Raw genomic sequence first — 26,482 nt, 5'->3', positions numbered from 1 at the left:
TAATTTAGACATATTAAACGTAGGAAACAAACCAACCTTCGTGACTTCACGACGGAAGGAGGTGATTGATATAACAGTTGCCACGACTAACGTGGCTAGAACTGTGAAAAACTGGCATGTGTCAGATGAGGTGTCCTTTTCAGACCATCGACACATTTGTTTTGAAATGACAGGCAATGAGCTTATCAAGGAAACTTATCGTAATCCTCGTAAAACAAACTGGGAAGCATATCAAGCAGACATAGAATATAGCTTAGGCAGGATTAACGGGAAGATAAGGCATACATCGGACCTAGAAATGGCTGCCGAACAATTTCAAGAGATTGTCACGTCAGCGTTCGAAGACAACTGTCCGGAGATAGTCAGGAATTCCAACAGGAAAGTTCCCTGGTGGAATCATAATCTTGCAAATCAAAGGACAGAGGTTAGACGAAAATTTAATTTCGCCAAAAGGTCAGGCGAGTGGGGCGATTATCGCAAAGCTCTGACTGACTACAATAAGGAACTGAGAAGGGCAAAAAGAGAATCGTGGAGAAGGCATTGTGAAGAGATAGAAGGGACTTCAGAAATGGCAAGGCTCCATAAAGTTCTCTCAAAGGACCCTCAGATAAGTATTCCCTCGCTCCAAAAAGAGTCAGGTGAATACACTCAGAATGGTGAAGACACCCTGAAAGAGCTTTTCAGGGTGCACTTTCCTGAGTCTGAGACAAAACTGATACCACTAGACACATGGCAAACCGGACTGGATATCATGAATTATGGTTCTAGGGAAAACTGGCATGTGGCAAAAGAAGTTATAAACCAGGACAAAATCAAATGGGCAATAAACTCATTCGAGCCATATAAATCACCGGGTCCGGACGGGATTTATCCAATACTTCTACAGAAGGGAAACGACCTTCTTTTCAAAAAATTGTGTAAGATACTGCAGGCTAGTTTAGGGCTGGGGTACATACCAAAAGCATGGAGGCTGATAAGGGTGGCTTTTATACCCAAACCTGGCAAAATCGGACAGGAAAGGGCCAAGTCTCTGCGGCCATTAAGTCTGATGTCATTCGTACTGAAGACCTTAGAAAAACTGCTCGATAGGCATATCAGGGATGGTGTATTGGTTGAAAGTCCGATACATCGGGGACAATATGCATATCGAGCGGGAGTCTCCACAGAAACGGCACTGCACCATCTTGTACAGAGAGTGGAGTACGTTCTAGAAAACCAAGAGGTGATGTTGGGTGCATTTCTCGATATTGAGGGAGCATTTGACAACACCTCTTACGAAGCGATCACAAGGGCGATCCGTCTAAAAGGAATAGACGAAACAAGCTGTAGATGGATAGACTGCATGCTGAGAAGCCGTGTGATATATGCTACGTTGCTAGGGGATACAGTGTCAGCTCAGGTAGCCAGAGGCTGCCCACAGGGGGGAGTCTTATCTCCTCTATTGTGGAATCTGGTCATGGATGGCCTGATAGCTAGACTCGACAACGATAGGCATCACGTCCTGGGCTATGCGGATGACCTAGTCATCTTAGCCCACGGAAAATTTAATGGTACAGTCAGAGATCGAATGCAACAGGCTCTGACAGTAGTTACAGAATGGACTTCAAATGTAGGGCTTAACATCAGTCCTCTAAAGTCCAAAATCATGAAATTTACTAAAAGAAGGAATTCAGAGGAATTGGGTCCTCTAAGTCTAAATGGTATACATTTAAATCTGGTGAGTGAAGTAAAGTATCTCGGGATAATATTAGACTCAAGACTTACTTGGAATCAGCAGATAGAAAGAATAACGAAGAGAGCGGTTTCTACGTTAATGGTAGCCAGACGTACTCATGGAAAAATGTGGGGTTTGAGACCAGACATGGTATATTGGATTTATAACATGGTAGTAAAACCCACAATTACATATGCATCAGTGGTATGGTGGCCAAAAGTGCAGCAAAAAAGTGCCATCATCAAATTAAGCAAGGTGCAAAGACTTGCTTGTCTCGGGATCACGGGGGCTATGAGGGGCACACCTACGGCAGCCATGGAGGCACTACTGGATCTCCCTCCTTTACATATAACAATAAGAGGTGAGGCGAGAATGGGCTATTATAGACTGCGAGAAAACCTGAGCAACGTACCAGTTAAATCAGGACATAGTAAAATAACGAATGAAATTAATGATGCCGAATGGATGATGATTTCTGACCATATGACATCAAGATATATGCCTGAAGTACCTTTTCAAGTGGACATTTGCCCACGAGACGAATGGGACAGAGGAAACTCTCGACCCAGACTGCAGGGTTGCACCTGGTATACGGACGGGTCTAAAACTGCAGACGGTTCGGGCGCAGGAATATTCTATAGTGGTGGAAATTTCAACATTTCTATTCCACTGGGAGAATGTACCTCCGTATTTCAGACAGAGATTTTTGCAATCTTGCAGTGTGCAAGAGAAAACAACCTGAGGGCATTCGAACTGCAGCGGGTTAACATATGCACAGATAGCCAAGCAGCCATTGGGGCTCTTATAAGCCCTAAGGTGAACTCTAGGCTGGTGTGGGAATGTCGACAAGAACTTGATAGACTGGCACAACATAACAGTGTTATACTGGTATGGGTTCCAGGTCATCGGGGCATATACGGCAATGAAAGAGCTGATGCACTTGCCAAGAGAGCATCAGCTACAAAATACCTGGGTCCAGAGCCGGCCGTGGGAGTGCCAAAAAGCACCGTCCGCGAACGAAAAAAAGCCTGGATCCGAAGCCAACACAACTCACACTGGGAGAGTGTACCCGGTCAAACACATGGCAAGATGTATATCGGACGGACATGTGCTAGTAGAGCTGAGTTACTGCTGAAAACAAGCAGGAATCAGCTCAGAGTCATAACAGGTTTCCTCACTGGACATGCGCCAGTTAAGGGTCACCTGCATACAATGGGGCTGTTTTATGGAGACTTGAGCTGCAGACTCTGTAACAGAGAACCTGAAACAGTCAACCATATTTTGCATGACTGTGAGGCATTGGATCGGAGGCGGCAAACACTTTTCGGAGACATCGAAATGACTCCAAAATTATATGGCACCCACCCACTAGACCTGTACAAGCTGGTACAGGGTTCCAGAATTCTGGAATGGGTTTCATAAACAATGGAAGATGTACAATAAGCCAAGTGGCTGCAGTACAACCGGTTCACAACAGACGGCTTCCAGGGAAAAAAAAAAAATATGTCTATCATCCACCGTTTAGCGGGGGTGGCGCCCCAAATTTGACAAGTTTTTAAAAAAGATGTTTTAAAAAAATATATATTTTTCCCTAACTGTAACGGAAGTTAAGAAGAAATCTAACCGCAATTATTCGCAAATAATTGATTGATTTTTTGGTATAGGTTTCACTTAAGGGTAATTGCCCTTTTTTTAATTACAGGGTGTTACATTTTAAAAAACCCCTTTTTATACCATCTCAACCGATTATGCTAGAGTTTAAAGACTTTCAACGATTACCCATGTACTGGTGCTATTTACAAATTTGTATAATGCACCCCCATTTTTTCCCCGGAACCACCCAAAAAAAAGAAGAATTAATAAATAAAGTGATTTTCTTGGAATCGTTCGCACACAATGCCCTTTATTAATATGCTTCATATATAATTTTATGCACGTTATTATTACCCATGCATGTACACCAAAAGCGATTTCCTACTGCAACCCCTGCAGCCAAAAAAAAATAAATAAAATGGGGGGGTTGAAATTTTTTTTTGTTTTATGCTTTTTGATTCATATGGGCATATGCTTCATCAATAGTGCTTTTCAAAAATATACATGGTTATTGCAACATCCCTGCGGAAACCACCCCTATCCTTGAAAATATACTGCAAAAACTACCCCTATCCCTTGGCGAGGATGTTTTTACGATTTTCTCATTACCTATGCATTCCTTTTAAACAAAAGTTATACAAGAATAAAGACCACTATTTACTCTAAAAATTAGGTCCTATTCATTTTTTTCGTATAAGCAACCGTTACGGCACAGTGGCGCCGTAAACCTCATATATGCTTTGGCAGGCTCCAGTTTTTGTTTTCTTTTTCGTCATCTGTTTGTTTTATTGATAAAGTACTTATGTAAAATAAAACAACACAGTGTAACCTACAAATTATGACCTATGCACATTTTACTGTCTTTGCGCCCCAAAGCCACAGTGGTGGTCCAAAATCAATTTTAGCATATTTTCGCCACCTACACGTATTTTATTGCATTCTCTCTCGTTCCATCCCTCCTTGTGGAGTATTGGGCGCTTATGCGTTTCTTGGCCAAAAGTGTAAGATTGCTGTCTGGCCGGGACAGCGCATCTTCTTTTGTTTTTATTCTCTGGATAAATTGTGAACTAATTCCCTCCACTCTCTTCTATCTTTTGCTCTCTTTTTGACTTCACCCCATCTTAGTCCAATTTTTTTGTGTTCTCTCGTTGTTGTTCTTTTCCAGCTGTTGTCTGGTCTGCCCCTCTTTCTTTTCCCCTCTGGTTGGTATTCAAGTGCTTGTCTTGCTATGCTGCTTTGGTGTTTCCTTAAAGTGTGGCCGATCCATTTCCATTTTTTTTCCTTGACTGTAGTAGATACGTTAGTTTGCTTTGTTCTTTCCCATAGTTCTGTATTAGTTATTTTATTTGGCCAGTATATTTTCAGGATTTTTCTTAGAGATTTGTTTACAAATGTTTGTAGTTTTTTAGTTGTATTTTCGTCCTGTTTCCATGTTTCTGCTCCATAGAGCAGTATACTTTTAATGCAACTGTTAAATATTTTAATTTTTGTTGTTTCCGATATTTCGTTTGTTTGCCAAATTTTATTTAAAGCGTTGAATGCGTGTTGCGCCTTTGTTATTCTCGTCTGTATATCCTTTTTACACCCCCCGCTCCTTTCCATGACAGATCCCAGATATGTGAACTTGTCTACCTCTTCTACTTCTTTACCGTTTATCATTATTTTATTATTTGGATGGTTATTATTTTTTAGAAGTTTAGTTTTTTCTGTGTTTATTCGAAGTCCGATCGTGTCGGAGTACTGTGCCAATTTGTCAATTTTTGCTTGCATATGATTTCGGTGTTCAGTTATAAGGCAGATGTCATCTGCAAATTCGAGATCTTCTAGCTGTTTGAAAAGGTTCCACCTGATGCCTGTTCGATCGTCGATTACTTTCCTCATTACCCAATCTATCATAATAAGAAATAGGGTAGGGGATAGTACACAACCCTGTTTGACTCCACTTTCTATGGATATTTCTTCTGTTACTTCACCTGAATGTTCTAGTTTGGCTTTGTATCCTTCGTAGAAGAGTTTAATAAAGTTTATGATTTTTTGTGGTATCCCATATAATCTAAGGATTTTCCACATCTGTGCCCTATTTACACAGTCAAAGGCCTTTTCGAAGTCGATAAAACTCACATATATATCTTTATTCCATTCATTTGTTTGTTCCAAGATAATTCTAAGGGTGCAAATGTGATCAATAGTGGAATGGTTGGAACGGAAGCCTGCTTGGTTGTTTCTCAGTTTTTTATCTAGTTCCGGCTTCAATCTTTCCAAAATGATTTTGGTCAGCACTTTGGATGTAGCACTTAGTAGTGTTATTGCACGCCAATTGTTGCATTTGCTCAGGTCTCCTTTTTTGGGTATTTTTATAATCAATCCCTCTTTCCACTCCTTTGGCAATTCTTCGTCCGTCCATATTTTATTCAAAAGTGTATGCAGCATCTCTACTGACTGCTCGGTGTCTGCTTTTATTATGTCAATGGGTATATTGTCGATTCCTGCGGCTTTGCCATTTTTTAGTAGTTTTAGGGTGTTTCCAATTTCTTCCATTGTAATTTCTCCAATATTCACTTCTAGCTCTGGTGATTCTACTTCATCTTCTATGATTTGAGTTATTTCATGCTTAGCATATATCTCTTGGAAGTATTCCTTCCATCTTTGTATTATTTCTTTCTCATTTTTTATTCTATTTCCTTGTTTATCCTTTACTTCTCGTATATTTCGTTGTGCTTTTCCTGTTAAGTTTCGTATGACTGTATATTGTGTTCGTAAGTCGTTTTCTTTCGCTGCTTCTTCTGATATATTTAGCATCTCATTTATATAGTTTCTTTTATCTTTTCTGGCTTGTTTTTTTACTTCTGCGTTTTTTGCCTTGTATTTCCTTTCAAGTGCCCTCTCTTCTTCCGATCCTTCCTTTTGTAGAATTTCTTCTTTGATCTTTTTTCTTTCTTCTATCAGTAGTAGAGTGTCTTTGGTAATCCATTTTTTATTTTGTCTTCTTTTTAATCCGATTGTTTCTTTTGCTGTATTCATCATCACTTCTTTAAAATATTTCCATGTTTCTTCGACTGACTCTCCAGTTTGTTGTGATACTGTTCGGTTAATTGCCAGTTTCTCACTGAATTTATTTCTTATACATTCTTGTTTTAGGGCATCAACGTTGTACTTGTTCCTTCTGCTGATTTTTTGGTTTTTATCTCTGGCTAATTTCATTTTTAGTCTCGCTTTGATTAGCATGTGGTCTGATCCCACATCAGCACCTCTTAAGCTCCTGACATCTTGCAGCCAGCTTCTCCATTTATATTCAATTATTATGTGGTCTATTTGATTCTTGTATCTCCCTCCCGGTGATTTCCATGTTTCCTTATGTATCCGCTTATGTTTAAAGATGCTTCCGCCTATTAAAAGTTCATTTTGCTCACAAAATTCGATTAATCGATTTCCATTGTCGTTTCTCTCTCCGATTCCCTCCTTTCCCATCACATGTTCATGTCCTTTATTATCATTTCCTATTTTTGCATTAAAGTCTCCGATTACTATTTTTATATCTCTTCTATATTTATTATTAATCTTATTAAACGTTGTTTGTAGTTGCTCGTAAAATTCTTCCTTCTCATTTTCGTCGTTTTTATTTGTGGGAGCATATACATTTATTACTATTATGTTATAATATCTTGCCTTCAGTCTCGCCCAAATAATCCTTTCTGACACTGGTTCCCACTCTACTAGAGCCTTTCTCCCCTTTTGGGCTAGCAGTATTGCCACTCCCTTTTCGTGTTTGTCATTTACATCCGTATTCCCAGAATATATCATTAGCTGTTGGTCACCTACTCGGGTTGATCCACTACCATTCCATCTTGTTTCGCTTAGTCCGACAATGTCTAATTTGTACTTATCAATCTCTTGGCTTACCTGCTCCAATTTGCCGGTTTCGTGTAGGGTTCTTACATTCCATGCACCTATAAATATGTTCTCTCTTATGTCTATTTCATGTTTATCTTTCGTTTTTGCTCTATTTCTATTTTCGTCCTTGCTCAATTCCTTTTTCTGTGCCTTGTCTGTCGTGATTTGTGCTTTTGTTTGTGTATTTTCATCTTCTGTTAGTTTTTTGGATTTCCCTGGTCTTCTTCTAGCTGGTTGCTGTATTGATTCCATTTGTGTGTTTTTCCATCTATTATTAATTTATTATATTTTATTGTAACACTTTTACCCTTATTAATTTCTTCATTTGCGACTTGTCTTATTTTTTTCTGTGTTTGTAGTTCTTCTTTTGTTATGTCATTATTTATATATACTTTATTGCCTTTTATGTGTTTTAGTTTAGCTTTATTTTGCATGATCTTTTCTTTTTCAAACTTGTTCTGTAGTTTGACCAAACATGTTTTTTCTCCCAGTTTGATAACTTCTTCGATTTGAACATTGATATTCATTTCTTTTTCCATGAAGTTTCCTACAGTTTGTTTCAGTGCATTTCTATCGATTGTATCTATTGGCAAGCCTTGTATTACAACATTATTTACTTTCCTTTCCTTTTCTAGTCTTTGTACACGTATTTTCATATCGTTTAGTTCTTTTTTCATTTCTTCCTTCTCCTTGTGTTTAGTTTGGTTTTCTTGTTTAACTTTCTCCAATTCTGTTTTCAGGTCGTTTAGTTCCTCCCAGTACTTTCTCTGTTCATTCTTTATCTCTTTTACTTCCGTTGTTAAATTTTTTGTTTCTGTGGTTAAGTCATGCATCATTTTAATAATTTGATCGAGCTTATTATCTTCGTTACGGGTTTTGTTAGGCGATCTAGACACTTTTTTACTTTTTTGGAACAATTCTTCCTCTTCTTCTCTGTTCCTCTTTCTATGGTCTTCTGATGTGTCGTCGTCCGAATCCACTTTGTATCTATCCATTATTTTTACCGGTGTTAACAAATTCGAAGCCATTTTTTGTGGCGCAGCGTGCATGTATTACTCACTCCCGTTACTTAATAGTCCAATCGGTGTTTTGTCACTGTTCGGTTTGCGAAAAAGTGCCGAGCCCGCCTCAAAAGCGCGGAGGCTCTTCACCTTATCAAACCTAAATAGTTACTGTTATTTATAGTTCGTTAATTTGCATACGATATTTTTGTTCTTTCCCAATAAATATAAGAAATTGTACACATACAGATTATTTTCACTTACTTATATTCACTCCCGTTACTTAATAGTCCAATCGTTATTTTGTAACAGTTTGGTTTGCGAAAAAGTGGCGAGCCCGCCTCGATGGCTCAAAATCAAGTCACCTTATCAGAACTAATTAGTTTCTGGTTTTTATAGTTCTTTAATTTGCAAGCGATATTTTTGTTCTATTCAATAAATGTAAATATAAGAAATTGTACTTACAAATTATTCTGCTTGTTTTCTTGGCTCACTTTCTGCACAATTTCACTTTGTCACTTTATGGTTTCTTTGGCGCTTTAAAAGCTTTTTAATTATAGCCGTAATAATCACAAAACTTGATAAAAGTTACGAGCACTCATAAACACGTCTTACCAATTCAATTAGAGATGGGACCTCCTACACGATATTTTCGCCACCTACACGTATTTTATTGCATTAATGCTACCTTAATAGCACAATATTCACCCTTAAGTGGTCGCTAAGTACTGGCGGATCCAGGAAGGGGTGATGGGGGTGATCACCCCCCCTCTCAAACCAAGTGATATTATATTTAAAGATTATAAAAATATTCATTTATTTTTATAGAAATACTTATATTATTATTTTTATAAAAATGGCGTACTTTTTATGCTTTAGCGACAGTGGCGGATCCAGCATCGTTAAGAGGGGTTAAGAGATTTATAATCTTTAAATATAATATCACTTGGTTTGAGAGGGTGGGGGGTGATCCCCCTTATCATCTCTCCCTGGATCCACCACTGCTTAGCGACCACTTAAGGGTGAATATTATGCTATTAAGGTAGCATTAATGCAATAAAATGCGTGTAGGTTGCGAAAATATGCAAAAATTGATTTTGGGCCACCACTGTGGCTTTGGGGCGCAAAGATTGTAAAATGTGGATAGGTCATAATTTGTAGGTTACACTGTGTTGTTTTATTTTACATAAGTACTTTATCAATAAAACGAACAGATGACGAAAAAAAAAAACAAAAACTGGAGCCCGCCAAAGCATATATGAGGTTTACGGCGCCACTGTGCCGTAACGGTTGCTTATACGAAAAAATGAATAGGAACTAATTTTTAGAGTAAATAGTGGTCTTTAACATTGTATAAGTTTTGTTTAAAAATAATGCATAGGTAATGAGAAAATCGTAAAAACATGCTCGCCAAAGGATAGGGGTAGTTTCTGCAGTATATTTTCAAGGATAGGGGTGGTTTCCGCAGGGAGGTTGCAATAACCATATATATTTTTGAAAAGCACTATTGATGAAGCATATGCCCGTATGGATCAAAAGGCAAAAAACAAAAAAAAATTTTCAACCCCCCACTTTATTTTTTTTTTGCTACAGGGGTTGCACTAGGAAATCGCTTTTGGTGTTCATGTATGGGTAATAATAACGTGCACAAAATGATGTATGAAGCATATTAATAAAGGGCATTGTGTGTGAAGGATTCCAAGAAAATCACTTTATTTATTAATTTTTCTTTTTTTTTGGGGTGGTTCCGGGGAAAAATTGGGGGTATATTATACAAATTTGTAAATAGCACCAGTACATGGGTAATCGCTGAAAATCTTTTTACTCTAGCATAAACGGTTCAGATGGTATAAAGAGGGGTTTTTTAAAATGTAACACCCTGTAATTAAAACATCAGCAATTACCCTTAAGTGAAACCTATACCAAAAAATCAATCAATTATTTGTGAATAATTGCGGTAGGATTTCTTTTAATTTCCTTTACAGTTAGGGAAAAATATATATTTTTTTAAAACATCTTTTTTTAAAACTTGTCAACTTTAGCGCGCCACCCTTGCTAAACGGTGGATGATAGACATATTCTGTTGGAAATAAATCGTAGAAAATATAGTCTTCTTCATATTTCTATAAAAGAAATTTTTTGTAAAAGGTACAGGAAGGGCTACGTTCCGCAAAAACCACAAATTACCCCCTTTAAAGGGGTGAAAAGAGGGGTTCCGGGGCGAAATTTTTTCAGAAAAAGTTAGTCTTATAATAAGCACCCCTTGATATACCAGAAAAAAAAATAAAACCTGACTAGTGTCCATTTTGCAAGGTTCAACCTTTGTTTCCTACACTATTGCAACTGAATAAAAATGGTATACATTTTTATTTTATGGAAAATGAAATATTCTTCCTTTTCGTTTTGGAACAATTCATAAAATTTCTGGCAATTTGAAAATTTTGATACCTATTGTTCTGAAGCTATTTCTTTGTGGCATTTATGTATATTTATGTATATGTGCACATAAATTTACATAAAGAAACGAAAAATTTTCAAATCAATTTTTCTAGAAAATGGTGCATCCTATCATCATCATTCTCTTTGCCTTATCCCTATGCGGGGTCGGCTTCCCTAATTGCATTTCTCCATACAATTCTATCTTGGGTCATATCAATATTAATACCCTTTACCAACATGTCCTGCCTAATCGTCTCCACCCACGTCTTCTTTGGTCTTCCTCTCCTACTCCTTCCAGGAATCTGCACTTCAGCAATTCTTCGTATTGGGTGAGTAGCGTCTCGACGTTGAACATGACCAAACCATCTCAACCTATGCTCTCTCATTTTGGCATCAATTGGTGCCACACCTAGACTTCCCCTATTATACTTATTTTTAATTTTATCCTTTTTTGTCACTGCACTCATCCATCTAAGCATTCTCATTTCCGCCACATGCATTCGTTGTTCCTCTTTCTTTTTCACTGCCCATCATTCAGTTCCGTACATCATAGCTGGTCTTATAGCTGTTTTATAGAATTTTCCCTTCAACTTCATTAGAACTTTCCTGTCACACAGCACACCACTCGCTTCCTTCCACTTCATCCATCCAGCCCTAATTCTACTGCATGCATCTCCATCTATTTCTCATTACTCTGTAATACCGATCCCAGGTACTTAAACCTATTGCTTTTTACAATCAGTTCACCATCCAAAAATACCATTTTATTTGTAGTAACTCCATCTTTAAATGAAAATTCCAAATACTCTGTTTTTGTCCTACTAAGTTTTAAACCTTTTTCCTCCAGAGCTTGTCTCCACTCTTCCAGTTTTTGTTCTAGGTTTCTTTCACTATTTCCTACTAACACGACATCATCAGCATACATTAAGCACCATGGAATGTTACCTTGTAGTTTCGCTGTTATCTGGTCCAAAACTAATGAGACTAAATACGGACTAAGCACCGAGCCTTGATGCAATCCTACTTTCACATGAAAATGGTGCATCCTATATACCGACTTAAAGCAAGAGTCCTTTTAGTACTAAAATACCTAACAATTTAATAATCCATTGTCAGAAATGCTTAGAAGTTAAAGACAAAAAAGTTATGCGATAAAATAACCATTGCCCTACCCAAAAAGGGCGCCTGTCCGGTACTAGAAATTCGTAATTGATGGAATCGATTTATCTTTCGAAATTAAATAAGTGTATCAGTGGCGAAGCGTCCATGTAACCACTGTTACCATTGGTAACAGTTACAAATCTTGCAAATAAATATTTTATGACTACTACGAAATAATTCCATTTATATTTTTTATCAACAGAAATACTTGTTATAGTACCTAATTCAGTAATTCAGTATAGTACCTAATTCAGTTGGGTATTTACCCAACTAAACGCACGAAAATATTGGCGAGATATGTGAATCCATGACACGTTATCATATGCCGTTACCAATACTGGCACTGGTAACTGTAACGCAGGAGAAACCTCGCCATCGCTCGGGACTAGCTCTGAAAATTTTGAAGGACCGACGGGTCTAGAGAGGCGCGCGGGCACGCGGTGCATATCAGTATTGTTACCATTTTGAAGATTGGTAAAACGTTGGTTTAGTATGTTTAGTACCTATTAGCCAAGCCGCACACCAAAGAAACATGAAACGAAAAACGTGAAACATGAAACGAAAAACATGTTTCATGAAAAGAAAACACTGCTAAAAAAATCTCAAAGTCCGCCTACTAATGAAACGAGTGTGATTCATGCTCATGACACATTTTTATTTTCGGAGAGTCTCATAAATGACCGGATATATATTTGTTTAGCAGTGGTTTATTTCCATGAAACGTAATTTACGTTTCATGTTTCTTTGATGTGCGGCCGGGCTTACAGATTACAGTGTGCGTGCATTTAAACATGGGAGAGTGTTGCTACGTATTGCGTAATTGATCAACTACTTGAAAAGTCATTCTACTTGTATATTTTTTTAAATATTATTTTAAAGAAAAAAATGATATTATTGAAAATGGAAGAATTAAAATATAAACAATAGTTTTCAACATCTGTTCTTTTTCCTACTTGTTCATTTTTTTATGTTAATTTTATGATTAATTATTTATATGGGAAATAAGCCACAATTAAAATGAAAAAAATAATTTTATTAACGTTTCGACGCCCAAATCGGGTGCCGTTGTCAAAATACAAAATATTACTAAAATAAACTAAAGTGTTGTTGCTAAGCAAAAAAATTCTTCTAATAATTTATTTAATCTCACTCATTTATATTGGCAATTCAGACATATATTATACATTTTAAAGTAGAAGACTTTAAAATGATATTGCCAATATTTATGAGTTGCGTTCCTGGGACGACTTACTGAAAGATAGTTCATTCGATTACATGAAATTAACCCCAACTCAAGAATATCCGTCATAAAAAATTATAGCATGTGATATGTCTTTAAAAAGACAACCAAATGCAACGACAGTAAAATTCTCGCGTTAGAGACTTCATAGTAAATCACAAGGGAAAACCAGGAAAAACCCTGTGATACTATCCCGACATCGTAAGTATTTGGTCTTACATTAATTTACTCTCAAAAAATAATACCAAATTCTGACTTGTAACATGTTTAAATTATAAATAATATTAATAATATTAGATATATAAGTAATACTAAAATATAAAATATGTACTAGCTCGATATTATTGACTTACTAATCTTGGTATTTTCTTTCTATTGACTTCCTCTTTCAGTATGGGTAACCACATCCTACTGCATTCTACCGAGGAATTTGCGACACAATTGGTTTCATTTAGCATAATTAGAGCCGCTTCTTTGATTTTTCTCTTTTTACTATCTGATTCTTTCAGGACTATACTTGAATCTCTCCACTGAACTCTATGTTCATTATCCCATGCGTGTTGACATATTTGAGATCTCTCAAATTCTCTATTTTTAATATAAGATTGATGTTCACTTATTCTAATGTCTAATGGTCTTGATGTCTCACCTAAATAAAATTGTTCGCATTCACAAGGTATTTTATAAATGCAATTCTTTGTTCTTTCTTGATCATTGTTAGGTTTAGTTTTAGATAGAATAGATCTCAATGTGTTTGTTGTTTTGAAGGTTGTTGAAATGTTGAATTTATTTCCTATTGTTTTAAGTTTCTCGGATAGTCCTTTTATATATGGTATTGATATTTTCCTCGTATTATTTCTGGTGAATGTTGTAGGATCCCGTTCTAAGTTGTTCTGTTCCATTCGATCCAGTCTTGACAATTCCTTATTTATAAACGATAAAGGATAATCATTTTTTAATAAAACAGATGTTAACAATTGTTTTTCTGCTAAAAAGGAATTTTCGTTAGAACAAGTAATTTTGGCTCTATCATATAAGGATTTAATGATTCCCTTTTTAACGTTGATGTTGTGATTTGACTTGTAATTGAGATATCTGTTGGTGTGTGTTGGTTTTCTATACACTTGAGTCTCATATCCAATATCCTTCTTTGAGATCAAAACATCGAGGAAAGGTAGGCTGTTATTGTATTCCTTTTCCATTGTAAATTTTATTGTCTCTTCTTGATCGTTTATAATATTCAGGAACGTATCCAACAATTCTGATCTATGAGGCCATATTGAAAACACATCATCTACATATCTCCACCATATTGTGGGTTTTAAATTTTGTTTAGAAATAATATTAGTTTCGAAATCCTCCATAAATATATTAGCCAATAATGGAGATAAAGAAGAGCCCATTGCTAGACCAAAATTTTGTTTATAGAATTCATTGTTTAGTTGAAAATAGGTATTATGGGTACATAATGTCAATAACTCCATTATAGCTGATACATTTAGTCTTGTCCTAGTTGCCAATGTATTATCATTCTCTAATTTCGTTTTGATTATGTTTAAAGTTTTATCTAATGGTACATTTGTAAATAAACTGTTTATGTCAAAACTTACTAAAATATTATTTGGATTAAATTCAATAGTTGACAATTTGTTTAAAAAATGTTTTGTATTTTTTATAAAAGTGTCATCATTATTAGCAAATGGTTTTAGAATGTTTAATAAGAATTTTGATAGTTCACTACAAGGAGAATTGATGGTACTACAAATGGGTCTAAGTGGTATGTTCGCTTTATGAATTTTCGGCACTCCATAAAAATGTGGTGTCTTACTGTAGTGAGGTGTCATTAATTTTCTTTGATAGTATGTTATATCATTTTTAAATTTGAATAAAGTTCTATATATTTTGTTTTCCAGTGTCTTCGTTGGATCCTTCGTTAATTTGCTATAAGGTCCATTTGTAATTAGATCTGTAATTTTGTCCTCATATTGTATTTTATTCATTATTACAGTTGCATTGCCTTTATCCGCTGGTAGGATTGTTATGGAGTCATCATTTCTTAAAGTTTTTAAAGCTTTCATTTCCTCTTTGCTGATGTTCTGTTCAATTTGATTAGACTTTTCCAATTCAAGTTTACATAGTACCCTATATTGTTCTTTTTCATGAGTTGGTAGACACTGGGATATTTTCTCCACTGAGCTGATTATGTCTAATTTTGGAATAGATGGATGAGTAACAGCATAGTTTAAACCTTTTGACAATACCAAATTTTCCGTTGCATTTAAATGTCTATTTGATAGATTGACAACTGTCGCTAATATGTCATTATTTCTATTTAGGTTATCAAAAGTATGTAAACTATTTTGTTCTAAAAGATTATTAAATTTATTTAAATGTATATTTCTTTGTTTCTGATATGAATTTTCATAAATTATGTGTAAACTAAAAATAATTCGATCAAAATCAGAATTTGATATCATTCCGAAAAGTAAATCTTCAATACTTACGATGTCTTGTTCGATAAAAAATAAATTTGACCTGTGAAATTGCAACCTTTCCCGGATCATCGACAAACTGGCTCTATGTAGAATATTTTGGAGTCTTCTGCTTGAGTATGCTGGCCGTAACCTCAAGCCCTTTGGTATTATGTTGTTATTTCTACATCTTCTTAAAAATTTGATTGAATTTTGACAATGTGCCAGTTTCTCGTAGAAGGTTTCCAATTTCCTAAAATTTTGACACACGATAGGCCCATACCGGTTTCTTAATGTTGTTCTGAAGCTATTTCCTTGTGGCATTTTTATGATTAATTATTTATATGGGAAATAAGCCACAATTAAAATGAAAAAAATAATTTTATTAACGTTTCGACGCCCAAATCGGGTGCCGTTGTCAAAATACAAAATATTACTAAAATAAACTAAAGTGTTGTTGCTAAGCAAAAAAATTCTTCTAATAATTTATTTAATCTCACTCATTTATATTGGCAATTCAGACATATATTATACATTTTAAAGTAGAAGACTTTAAAATGATATTGCCAATATTTATGAGTTGCGTTCCTGGGACGACTTACTGAAAGATAGTTCATTCGATTACATGAAATTAACCCCAACTCAAGAATATCCGTCATAAAAAATTATAGCATGTGATATGTCTTTAAAAAGACAACCAAATGCAACGACAGTAAAATTCTCGCGTTAGAGACTTCATAGTAAATCACAAGGGAAAACATAATATAAAATAATAAAACATTAAAAAATAAAAATATAATAAAAATATAAAATTTTTAAAAACAAAAATTCAAGAAAGAACAAAGAATTGCATTTATAAAATACCTTGTGAATGCGAACAATTTTATTTAGGTGAGACATCAAGACCATTAGACATTAGAATAAGTGAACATCAATCTTATATTAAAAATAGAGAATTTGAGAGATCTCAAATATGTCAACACGCATGGGATAATGAACATAGAGTTCAGTGGAGAGATTCAAGTATAGTCCTGAAAGAATCAGATAGTAAAAAGAGAAAAATCAAAGAAGCGGCTCTAATTATGCTAAATGAAACCAATTGTGTCGCAAATTCCTCGGTAGAATGCAGTAGGATGTGGTTACCCATACTGAAAGAGGAAGTCAATAGAAAGAAAATACCAAGATTAGTAAGTCAATAATATCGAGCTAGTACATATTTTATATTTTAGTATTACTTATATATCTAATATTATTAATATTATTTATAATTTAAACATGTTACAAGTCAGAATTTGGTATTATTTTTTGAGAGTAAATTAATGTAAGACCAAATACTTACGATGTCGGGATAGTATCACAGGGTTTTTCCTGGTTTTCCCTTGTGATTTACTATGAAGTCTCTAACGCGAGAATTTTACTGTCGTTGCATTTGGTTGTCTTTTTAAAGACATATCACATGCTATAATTTTTTATGACGGATATTCTTGAGTTGGGGTTAATTTCATGTAATCGAATGAACTATCTTTCAGTAAGTCGTCCCAGGAACGCAACTCATAAATATTGGCAATATCATTTTAAAGTCTTCTACTTTAAAATGTATAATATATGTCTGAATTGCCAATATAAATGAGTGAGATTAAATAAATTATTAGAAGAATTTTTTTGCTTAGCAACAACACTTTAGTTTATTTTAGTAATATTTTGTATTTTGACAACGGCACCCGATTTGGGCGTCGAAACGTTAATAAAATTATTTTTTTCATTTTAATTGTGGCTTATTTCCCATATAAATAATTAATCATAAAAATGCCACAAGGAAATAGCTTCAGAACAACGTTAATTTTATGGTAGAATAATATGTTTAGTTTGTTTAGTATTTATTGTTATACCTGTTACATATACATAATTACATACATATAATTTGGGAATAGTGATTTGTTTAATTTTATCCCACAGGATTGAAAATAAAAACTTATACTTGGGAGGTTCAAAATATTTTTTTAAATAGGATTTTCTGGTTTTGGTAACACTTTAGAAAAAGTCACGCGTCGCCACTGAAGTGTACCAGTTTTCGTTTTTCTAAATAGAAGCGTTCTGATTCTAAAGCGAATTCCAAGACGCCATATTCAAACAGCTCTAGCTCCCTTAGGAAGCATTTTCGGACTAGGTTAATTGGGTTAAATTGTCTTAAAATTATCTGAAGAATCTCCGGTCTTCGTTTGTCGGGAGGGTTTCTGGACACCCTGTATATCAAACAATTATGTAAAAGAAAAAAGTATATATGGTTTTTATAGCTATTCATTTCTGTTTTATCTGCATATGATATTGCATAGATGTTTCTATAAAAATCTAAGATCCGACTTACTATAAACAACTCTAAGCAGATCCAGTATATTATGTTACAAACAGTAAAAAAAAAAGAAGGGAAAATCATGATGTATTAGGGACAAGAACAAAAACATTGTTCTGAAGCTATTTCTTTGTGGCATTTTTGTAATTTACTATTATAATTGGGAAATAAGCCACGAACAAAAATTCTACTTATTGTTTCAATTTTTTTATTGATCCATTAATCTTCAAACAGTTTAAAGTCAAATTAGTTAAAATAAATCTAATTCAAGCACTAATTTGGAGTTTTACTAATCTTTATTGTTTCAGAATACGTCTTCAAAGCATGAAGAGAAAAGGTAATAATTAACATTTTATTTAGTGTTAGCAGACCTTGAGCCAAAATTAAGGACATCAAAATCTTGCATATAAAGATGCACAGCAATTTAATTAAAAATGCATATAAAATAGCCTCCAATATGCATTATACATATTAGGCCTGGATTCCGCGTACCAAAAAAAGTTGATTAATAGCAAGCTGAAAATTTGTTAATAGCTTAACGGTGTTTAGTTGGACGAACTTTGATGTATGGGAACACTGGTACAGGGAAAGTTTTAATTGTGGCACGTGATTTTAATTGTGGAACGTGTCATCGTGACAAGTTTATGATTATGAAAACTAGCAGGTTGTTCTTAAGTTTATTCAATAGCAACCTTTATATTATAATATATGAAAAAATGTTTGTCCGACAAATATGTTGGGCATTTTAATAAGTCCGACACGTAGAACATGTCAAATGACAGGAATTATATTGATGGTAAATAGCAGTCTGATTTTTGCATGAAAGTTTAATGAAAGGGTAACAAATCAATTGGGAAATTCTGTCCGACAAAATACATGGGACGTTTTTGTAGTGTGACGTTCTAAACCTATAACCTGTTCCACAATTAAAACTTCCCCTGTTCCAGTATTCCCGTGCATCAAAGTTTGTCCGACTAGACACCGTTAAGCTATTAACACGTTGACGGACAGAACGTCTATAGACGTCTAATTTCCATTGATGTAATGTGACACAACGTCTATAGACGACATTTTTAAAATAACGGGTTGTGACGAAAAATCGGTAGATAATTCGTCAGATTACATCTACAGATGGATATGAAATGTGACACGACATCCATGGTCATCGTCCACATGTTTACAAAAAATATTAAACAAAAATATTAAGTTTCCATAAACTATAAGCGCTTAAAGAAATTCAGCAATTTCCCTATTCTACTTTGCAAAATATATATAGTGTCACAACACCTGCTTATACATTTGAGGCATTGTCCGTCAACGTGTTAAGTAACAAATTTTCAGCTTGCTATTAATCAACTTATTTTGGTACGCGGGATACAAACCTATTCGGACCGTGCAAGTTCGGCAAAGCGACACCTAGTTCTACGCTCTGCAACTTTATTCGCAATTTTAATTATATTTACCAATTATATTAGTCCTGGTTACTGGATAATTGTCAAGGCCATAGTCCAAAAAAATAATAAGAAGAAAAAATAAGATTCAGGTTATGTTATTAAAACGTAAACAATTGTATGTAGTAAATAAAATTAGTTATTAAAATGCAATACTGCAAGCAAAATACAATTAATTAAATTTACCTTTATATAATAATTGCATATCATATCAGTATTGTGGAGCAGCATATAATTTTTCTTCTTCAATGACAGTAGATATGAAATATACGTCAATTTGACAATTTCAATTGACAATATGAATTATTTAAGAAAGTTGCAATATTTCTCCGCTATTCGCGCACGATCGTTTCTCAATTCCCTTCCAAGTACTTGCACACCGCGAATATCCTTTTGACAAATAATCATATCAATGCAGAAAAATATAATTTGTGACAATGTTCTAATACTGTTTTCAATAAGAATAAAATATTTTTAATAATAAAATATAAAACAAAAAATAAATTTTTATTAAAATACATTGTGGTTTATTCTCATGTAAAAATATTCACTGAAGATTCTGATATTCTTTATAATCTAACCATTTTCTCTAAAACTCATACATCTGCCATAACTATCCAAATAATTTTTTCATGAGACATAGGTACACTGTATGTAAATGATATGCAAAGAACTAATGTAATAAAAATGTGTAGTTACACGCTGACAAATATAAAAGATTATGATTTCATTGTTCTTTATTTTGGCTCATCTTGTATTTGTTTACTTGTTTTAACAATTTGAATTAATTTTCATGCTTCCTCCATTCAGAAGTTTTTTCTCGCGATTATTTAAAAAGAGAACAAACAAAAAGGTAATAGCATGTTGTGTATGTAATATATTTTCGATAATTCTTGTGATACTAAATGATCCATTATTTTAAATTTATTTAATAGAGACCAGTACTGCAATTGGTTGATGGCCTTCGGAATGCTCAGGTTCCTTCAGGTTACAGTAGATTATCAGAATCACAGAGACTTCCATCTACAGGGTAAGAAAATTTTTAGTTGTTTACTCAATATTAATCATTCGATCGAGCGGCGCAGGATAGACAGGGTTGGAAACAAGGGGAGGAGGCCTATGTTCAGCAGTGGACTTTTGAGGCTGGATGATATAATCACTTAATCCTCGTATCATAGATATTCAGAGGGGCAATCGAAAATTAGCAAAAAATTATCAATTAGCAATATTGAAGTCATCGATAGGGTTAATAAGAGGGAAGAAATTATGCAGATAATTAAGAGGTGGAAGCTTGAATATTTCGGTCATATAGTAAGAGGTCCTCGTTATAGCCTGCTGCGTTTGATTATAGAGAGCTAAATAAGAGAGATGTAGAAGACAACGAACTTCCTGGTTACGAAATCTAAGGGAACGGTTTTTAGTCTGAGCTCTAACCAACTATTTAGAGCGGCTGTAAATAAAATAAGAATTGTCTTGTTGATATCCAACCTTCGATAGAAGATGGAACCTTAAGAAAAATAATCGAAATTCTGAAATACCCGATTTACTCTAATCGTATAGAAGAGGGTCTACTCACACATATTGTTACAAAACTTACTTTTCTATGATCTTTTAGACACTAATGTTTAGTTTTAGTTGACTTTATTTATTTTTAATAACTTACTTCTAAACAATCCTTTATTTCAATCCAACAATCCAATATATCCTTTATTTTACAAACTACGATATCTAATTTATTACACCAAATCTACTAATTTATCTAATTACAAATTCAAAAAATATACCGCGCCCGTTACATATCAAAGTACACCGACGGTTTCAAATTCACAACTAAACTTGGAATTCCAAAAATGTCTATTTATATAGTTATGTACAATTAGTCTACTGATTTCCAGAAAAATCGAAAGGTAAATATTATTTAAAGTATAATAAAAAAAGGTTTATCGATGGCCTTCTAGAAGCGCCGATTGTAACAAAAACAAGTTTCTATTTGTCTCGCCTGCAGAGAGGGGCAGACAGTTTGACGACAGAAGCTTCCGGAACGAAATAGGACAGGTTGTGAGCGGCCTATAAATAATGTCACATTGCCCCCTCCTTAAACGATGGTTCCTCCTGGAACCTTGTCGGGACTCGGAACTGGATGGTGATATCTGCAACTGGACCCTCTTTTACAACTCCCAGTTGTATACAAGTGGCAGGGGACGGTCTTCGCTCCGTACCAGTAACTATGCGGATTGCAACAGACTAACACCTGGACCTCGGTGTCTTTAAAAATTTCTTCTACCATATTTCGGATAACTCTCCAGTCATAACTGGCGGCATTCTAACTTTGGCATATCTAACTTTTGCACGTCGGACTCCAACACATGCTCTCTCAATTGAAATAATGCATCCCATACATCTTGGTAGGTAGGTTGGTCATGGACAGTGTCTTTTGTTACCAGATAGAATAGGTAACGTGATGCATCTTGGAGTTTCAATGCTTTGCCAGGAGCTGGCAGTTGGCATTGAAGTTCTGCAACTCGACCAAACTTCCTTCGAAAGGCGGATGCCAACCCTCGTGCGTCTTTGATACTGGCCGGGATGGTATGGGTCAGTGAATAGTCATCGGTAAGTGCGAGTAGATCTCGCTTTTCTTCAGTGGTAACACCATGTCTCGCTTTACCGGTACCTTCATAGGTCCCCATGAGCTCCTCAAACGTGAGGTCAGGTATTTCTCGAACTTGATTTACTTCCACTTCTTCATCTGCGTCGTGGTCTCCCTCGTACTTCGCCAAGCGGTTATGGTGGACTATCATCGGCTTTCCTCGAGGAATCTTGCTTATTCGGTAGATAACGTCGTTAATTTTCTTCACAATGAGGTACGGGCTCCCAGAACTTCTGCAACTTGGGAGAACAACCTGTTCGCTTCTTTGGATTATAAAGCCAGACTTTATCGTTCTCCTTGAAACATCCCTTGACTTGGGTATCGTACCGTTTCTTCATTCGGTCGTTAGCGATCTGAAGATGAGAACGGACCAACTCATGTATATCGTCCATTCTTCTTCGCAATTCATTCACATAATCCTCACCAGCCACATCTTCTCCAGGTTGACATCCAAACTCTAGATCACAGGGTAGACGCATCTCATGCCCAAATAGGACCTTTTGCTGGTGTTTGGCCCATTGATTCATTAACATCAGATCTATAGGTTATTGCGAAGAACGGAAGGTACTGGTCCCAGTCTCGCTGATGATTGGACACCATTTTTGTCAAATACTTGCCGACTGTCAAACTTACTTCTAAACAAATGAAAAACACTGAATGTATATCCTTTATTTTACAAACTACGATATCTAATTTATTTATTACACCCAATCTACTAATTTATCTAATTACAAATTAAAAAAAAATACCGCGCCCGTTACATATCAAAGTACACCGACGGTTTCAAATTCACATCTAAACTTCTAATTCCAAAAATGTCTATTTATATAGTTATGTACAATTAGTCTACTGATTTCCAGAAAAATCGAAAGGTAAATATTATTTAAAGAACAATAAAAAAAAGGTTTATCGATGACCTTCTGGAAGCGCCGATTGTAACAAAAACAAGTTTCTATTTGTCTCGCCTGCAGAGAGGGTCAGACAGTTTGACGACAGTAGCTTCCGGAACGAAATAGGTCAGGTTTCGAGAGGCCTATAAATAATGTCACAATATAAACATGATTTGCTCTCAACAATCACGAAGTTTAAAAACTCTCCCCAGCGCATCGAAAATTTTAATTCTGATTCAAAGAATCGACAGATTCCGGGAAGCACACGATGGTTGCAAATATCGTATGTATATGAGAAAGACCATTAATGAGTCTGTGGAGCTCTGCCGGGAGTGAGATAAAGCCACAGTTAAGTGGCTAAAAGGAATAATTCAGGGGTTGTTGCCATAGAAGGGTATCTCACTCATAATGTTCCTCATACGGAGATTCTTGTGACATCATGATATTTTCAACAATCCAACGCACATATTCTTAGAGGCATATAATAATAGATACTAAGAATTGCAGCTTCCAACAGGAGAGGATAGGCTACCAAAAAGTGCACTGAATGCTAGAATTCAGGGAAAGAGACCGGTTGGAAAGCCAAGAAAGCGCTGGGAAGACACAGTAAACAGCGACGCACAAACCCTTTTAGGAGTCTGTGTATGGAGATGAGCAGCCACAGACAAGCAAGGGTGGAGGCAAAAAATAAAGGAAGGCAAGGCTCAATTTGAGCTGTAGTGCCGTAGAAGAAGAAGAAGAAGAATTGCAGCCCCTGTCCAAAATCACAAACCATGGATTAGAAATAATGTCAGAAATATCACCATCTTAAGTCAAAACCAAATGAAAAATAACAAATCTCGTGGCGATGATAACAAAACTACGTGGAAATAAAATTATCTAGGCTTTGGCCAAACCAGACCTTCAAAATATTCACCATGTAGTTAAATACTGTCAGCTTGCATCTTCCACCAATTCTCACTATATCAATGTGTTCACTTTCTTTACTATCTTTATACCATCACTTTCTCCTAAACTTCTTTCAATACCATCATTGTTGTTTGTTTTCTCAGATCTATTTCTTGATGTGCCAGAAGTAGTTGGTCGATTTATTAATTTTACCTTTTTTAATTGGTTCATTATCTAAAGAACTATCAGAACTACTTAGGAGAAACTCATCACCAGATTCGTCCAATGGTTCATTATCTTAATCTGGAACTAAATGACTTGTTTTTGTGTGAATATGATATTGGGACCGTGCAAGTTCGGAAAAGCAACACCTGGTTTCTACGCTCTGCACTTTTATTCGCACTTTTAATTATATTGGCCAATCATATGGTCCTGGTTACTGGATAATTGTCAAGGCCATAGTCCAAAAAAAATAATAAGAAAAAATAAGATTCAGGTTATGTTATTAAAATGTAAATAATTGTATGTAGTAAATAAAATTATTTATTAAAATGCAGTACTGCAAGCAAAATACAATTAATTAAATTTACCTTTATATAATAATTGCATATCATATCAATATTGTGGAGTAATATATAATTTTTCTTCTTAAATGACAATAGGTATGAAATGTACGTCAATTTGACAATTTCAATTGACAATATGAATTATTTAAGAAAGTTGCAATTTTTCTCCGCTATTCGCGCACGATCGTTTCGCGTATCCCTTCTAAGTACTTGCACACCGCGAATACTTAATCGGTATTATTATTGTTTACAGGTCATGTACCAGTCGAGATATTCAACTCCAATGTCTGGACGCACGTGCTTTATTACAACGAACTGCAACTTCCACTCCAGCCAGTAGTCTAGATTTGGAATGGGAGCATGAAACTTTACCTGCATCTATGATTCACGATCCATCTGGTAGCTCATGGTAAATAGTTCTCCATTACTTTCTAATTTACTTACTAACTTCCGTTTATAAATTTGAACCTTTCTATCTGTTATTGCAAGGTTGACAAGGAAAACATTTTCGATTTTAATGATTTATCTTGTTCTAGGTCTTCTTTTATTATTTTCCCTGTACAGTCTTGTTGAACGATTGTTTTTGATCTATATCTATCACTAATATTAAAGTTCTAAAAGATCTATTACAGATAACACCAGAAAGATTTTTGTATACTACATTTAGCAATGTAATTGGCTTATGATTCTGGCATTCCCTCTTATCGCCTTTCTTATATATTGGCTGTTTAAGGCCAACTGTCCATTCCTCCGGCATTTGCTCCTTGGTCCATACTAATATTATTAGATAATGAATTTATTCGCCGCAGTTTGGATCCTCCATGTTTTAATACATACATTTGTATGACAATGGACAAATAATTGAGCAGGTAACGTCCATAAAATACAAGACGATTCAGTGAAACGGTACGATTTGACAACGCTGCTGACGATAAAATAGAGGAGCCGCGGGCTTGCGACGTAAACGTTGTGAATCTAGAGAGTGGGAAGTTTAGTTATCATAGAGACGTGGTCGGGTGAACAACGCGCATTTGCTGTGAAAGTTTAATGCAAAAATGGTGAAAGTTTTGTGCTTGCACCACGAGCGTTTCGTTTACAATGCCATTTACCGCCTCGCGCTGCAGTTCCGTCTAACATGGCTATTAAGACTTGGGTTAGGAACTTTGAAGGTAGTGGTTCTACATCACAAAAAAGAGGTGGCAGTATCAGGACTGCTCACACACCACAGAATATTGAAGCGGTGCAAAATTCATTACACGCGAGTTCTTGAAGATCCCTGCGACGACGACTCGCGTGTAATGAATTTCGCACCGCTTCAATATTCTGTGGTGTGCGAGCAGTTCTGACACTGCTACCTCTCTTTTTTGTGATGTAGCACCAGTGGCGCACCCGGGGGGGTTTGGGGGTTAAAACCCCTCCCAGGGCACATAAAAGATAGTAGGAAAATTTAACTTGCCTTTCACAAACAATACAAAAAAATTTCGGTGCCCAAACCAACCCCCCCCCCCGAGGGAAATTCTAGGTGCACCACTTTCATAGTTCCTAACCCAAGTCTTAATAGCCATGTTAGACGGAACTGCAGCGCGGGGCGGCAAGTGGTATCGTAAACGAAACGCTCGTGGTACAAGTACAAAACTTTCACCATTTTTGTAATTTTCACAGCAAATGCGCTTTGTTCACCCGACCACGTCTCCATGGTAACTAAACTTCCCCACTCTCTAGATTCTAGATACACAACGTTTACGTCGCAAGTCCGCGCCTCCTCTATTTTATCGTCAGCAGCGTCGTCAAGTCGTACCGTTTTCTGAATCACCTTGTATTTGGGAGCAAATGTCAATAGCCAGTGTAACCCGAAAAAAAGAAATCCTATCAAGAATCGAACAAGCTATTAAAACACTCATGAACATGAAATCATTTTGTACAAGATCAGACCTTAGCCTGGAGTTCAGAATCCGAATGATCAGATGTGTCTTGCTATGTGGCTGAGAAAGTTGAACAATGGACTCTTTGATATACCTTTGAGATGAATATACAGGGTGTTTCATTAACAATTGTCCATATCGTAACTGGAGAAACCTTAGCACAAAATACGAAGATTTGACCCAAAACACTTAAGGCGCGTTCAAAGTGACATGAAAATCGTCCTTCGTACTGCCCTCGTCATGCGCATTATAAAAAAT

General features: G+C 35.6%; 1 protein-coding gene across 2 annotated transcripts in view; it reads left to right on the top strand.

Annotated features, from left to right (window-relative positions):
* The window catches only part of LOC114330525 (uncharacterized), a 54,953-nt gene that overhangs the window by 12,539 nt on the left and 15,932 nt on the right, over nucleotides 1-26,482 (top strand). Inside the window, exons 2-5 of one of the 2 annotated variants that reach the window (XM_028279875.2) lie at nucleotides 18,169-18,197; nucleotides 20,122-20,164; nucleotides 20,247-20,341; nucleotides 24,556-24,711. In XM_028279875.2, the coding sequence (XP_028135676.1) occupies nucleotides 18,169-18,197; nucleotides 20,122-20,164; nucleotides 20,247-20,341; nucleotides 24,556-24,711 (323 nt within the window). The remainder of the gene's footprint in view (nucleotides 1-18,168; nucleotides 18,198-20,121; nucleotides 20,165-20,246; nucleotides 20,342-24,555; nucleotides 24,712-26,482) is intronic. The other variant, XM_028279877.2, reaches the window with a different exon arrangement.

Source organism: Diabrotica virgifera, chromosome 3, assembly GCF_917563875.1.
Source record: "Diabrotica virgifera virgifera chromosome 3, PGI_DIABVI_V3a".
NCBI classification, from domain to species: Eukaryota; Metazoa; Arthropoda; class Insecta; order Coleoptera; family Chrysomelidae; genus Diabrotica; species Diabrotica virgifera.
This window is presented reverse-complemented; position numbering and strand designations above follow the sequence as displayed.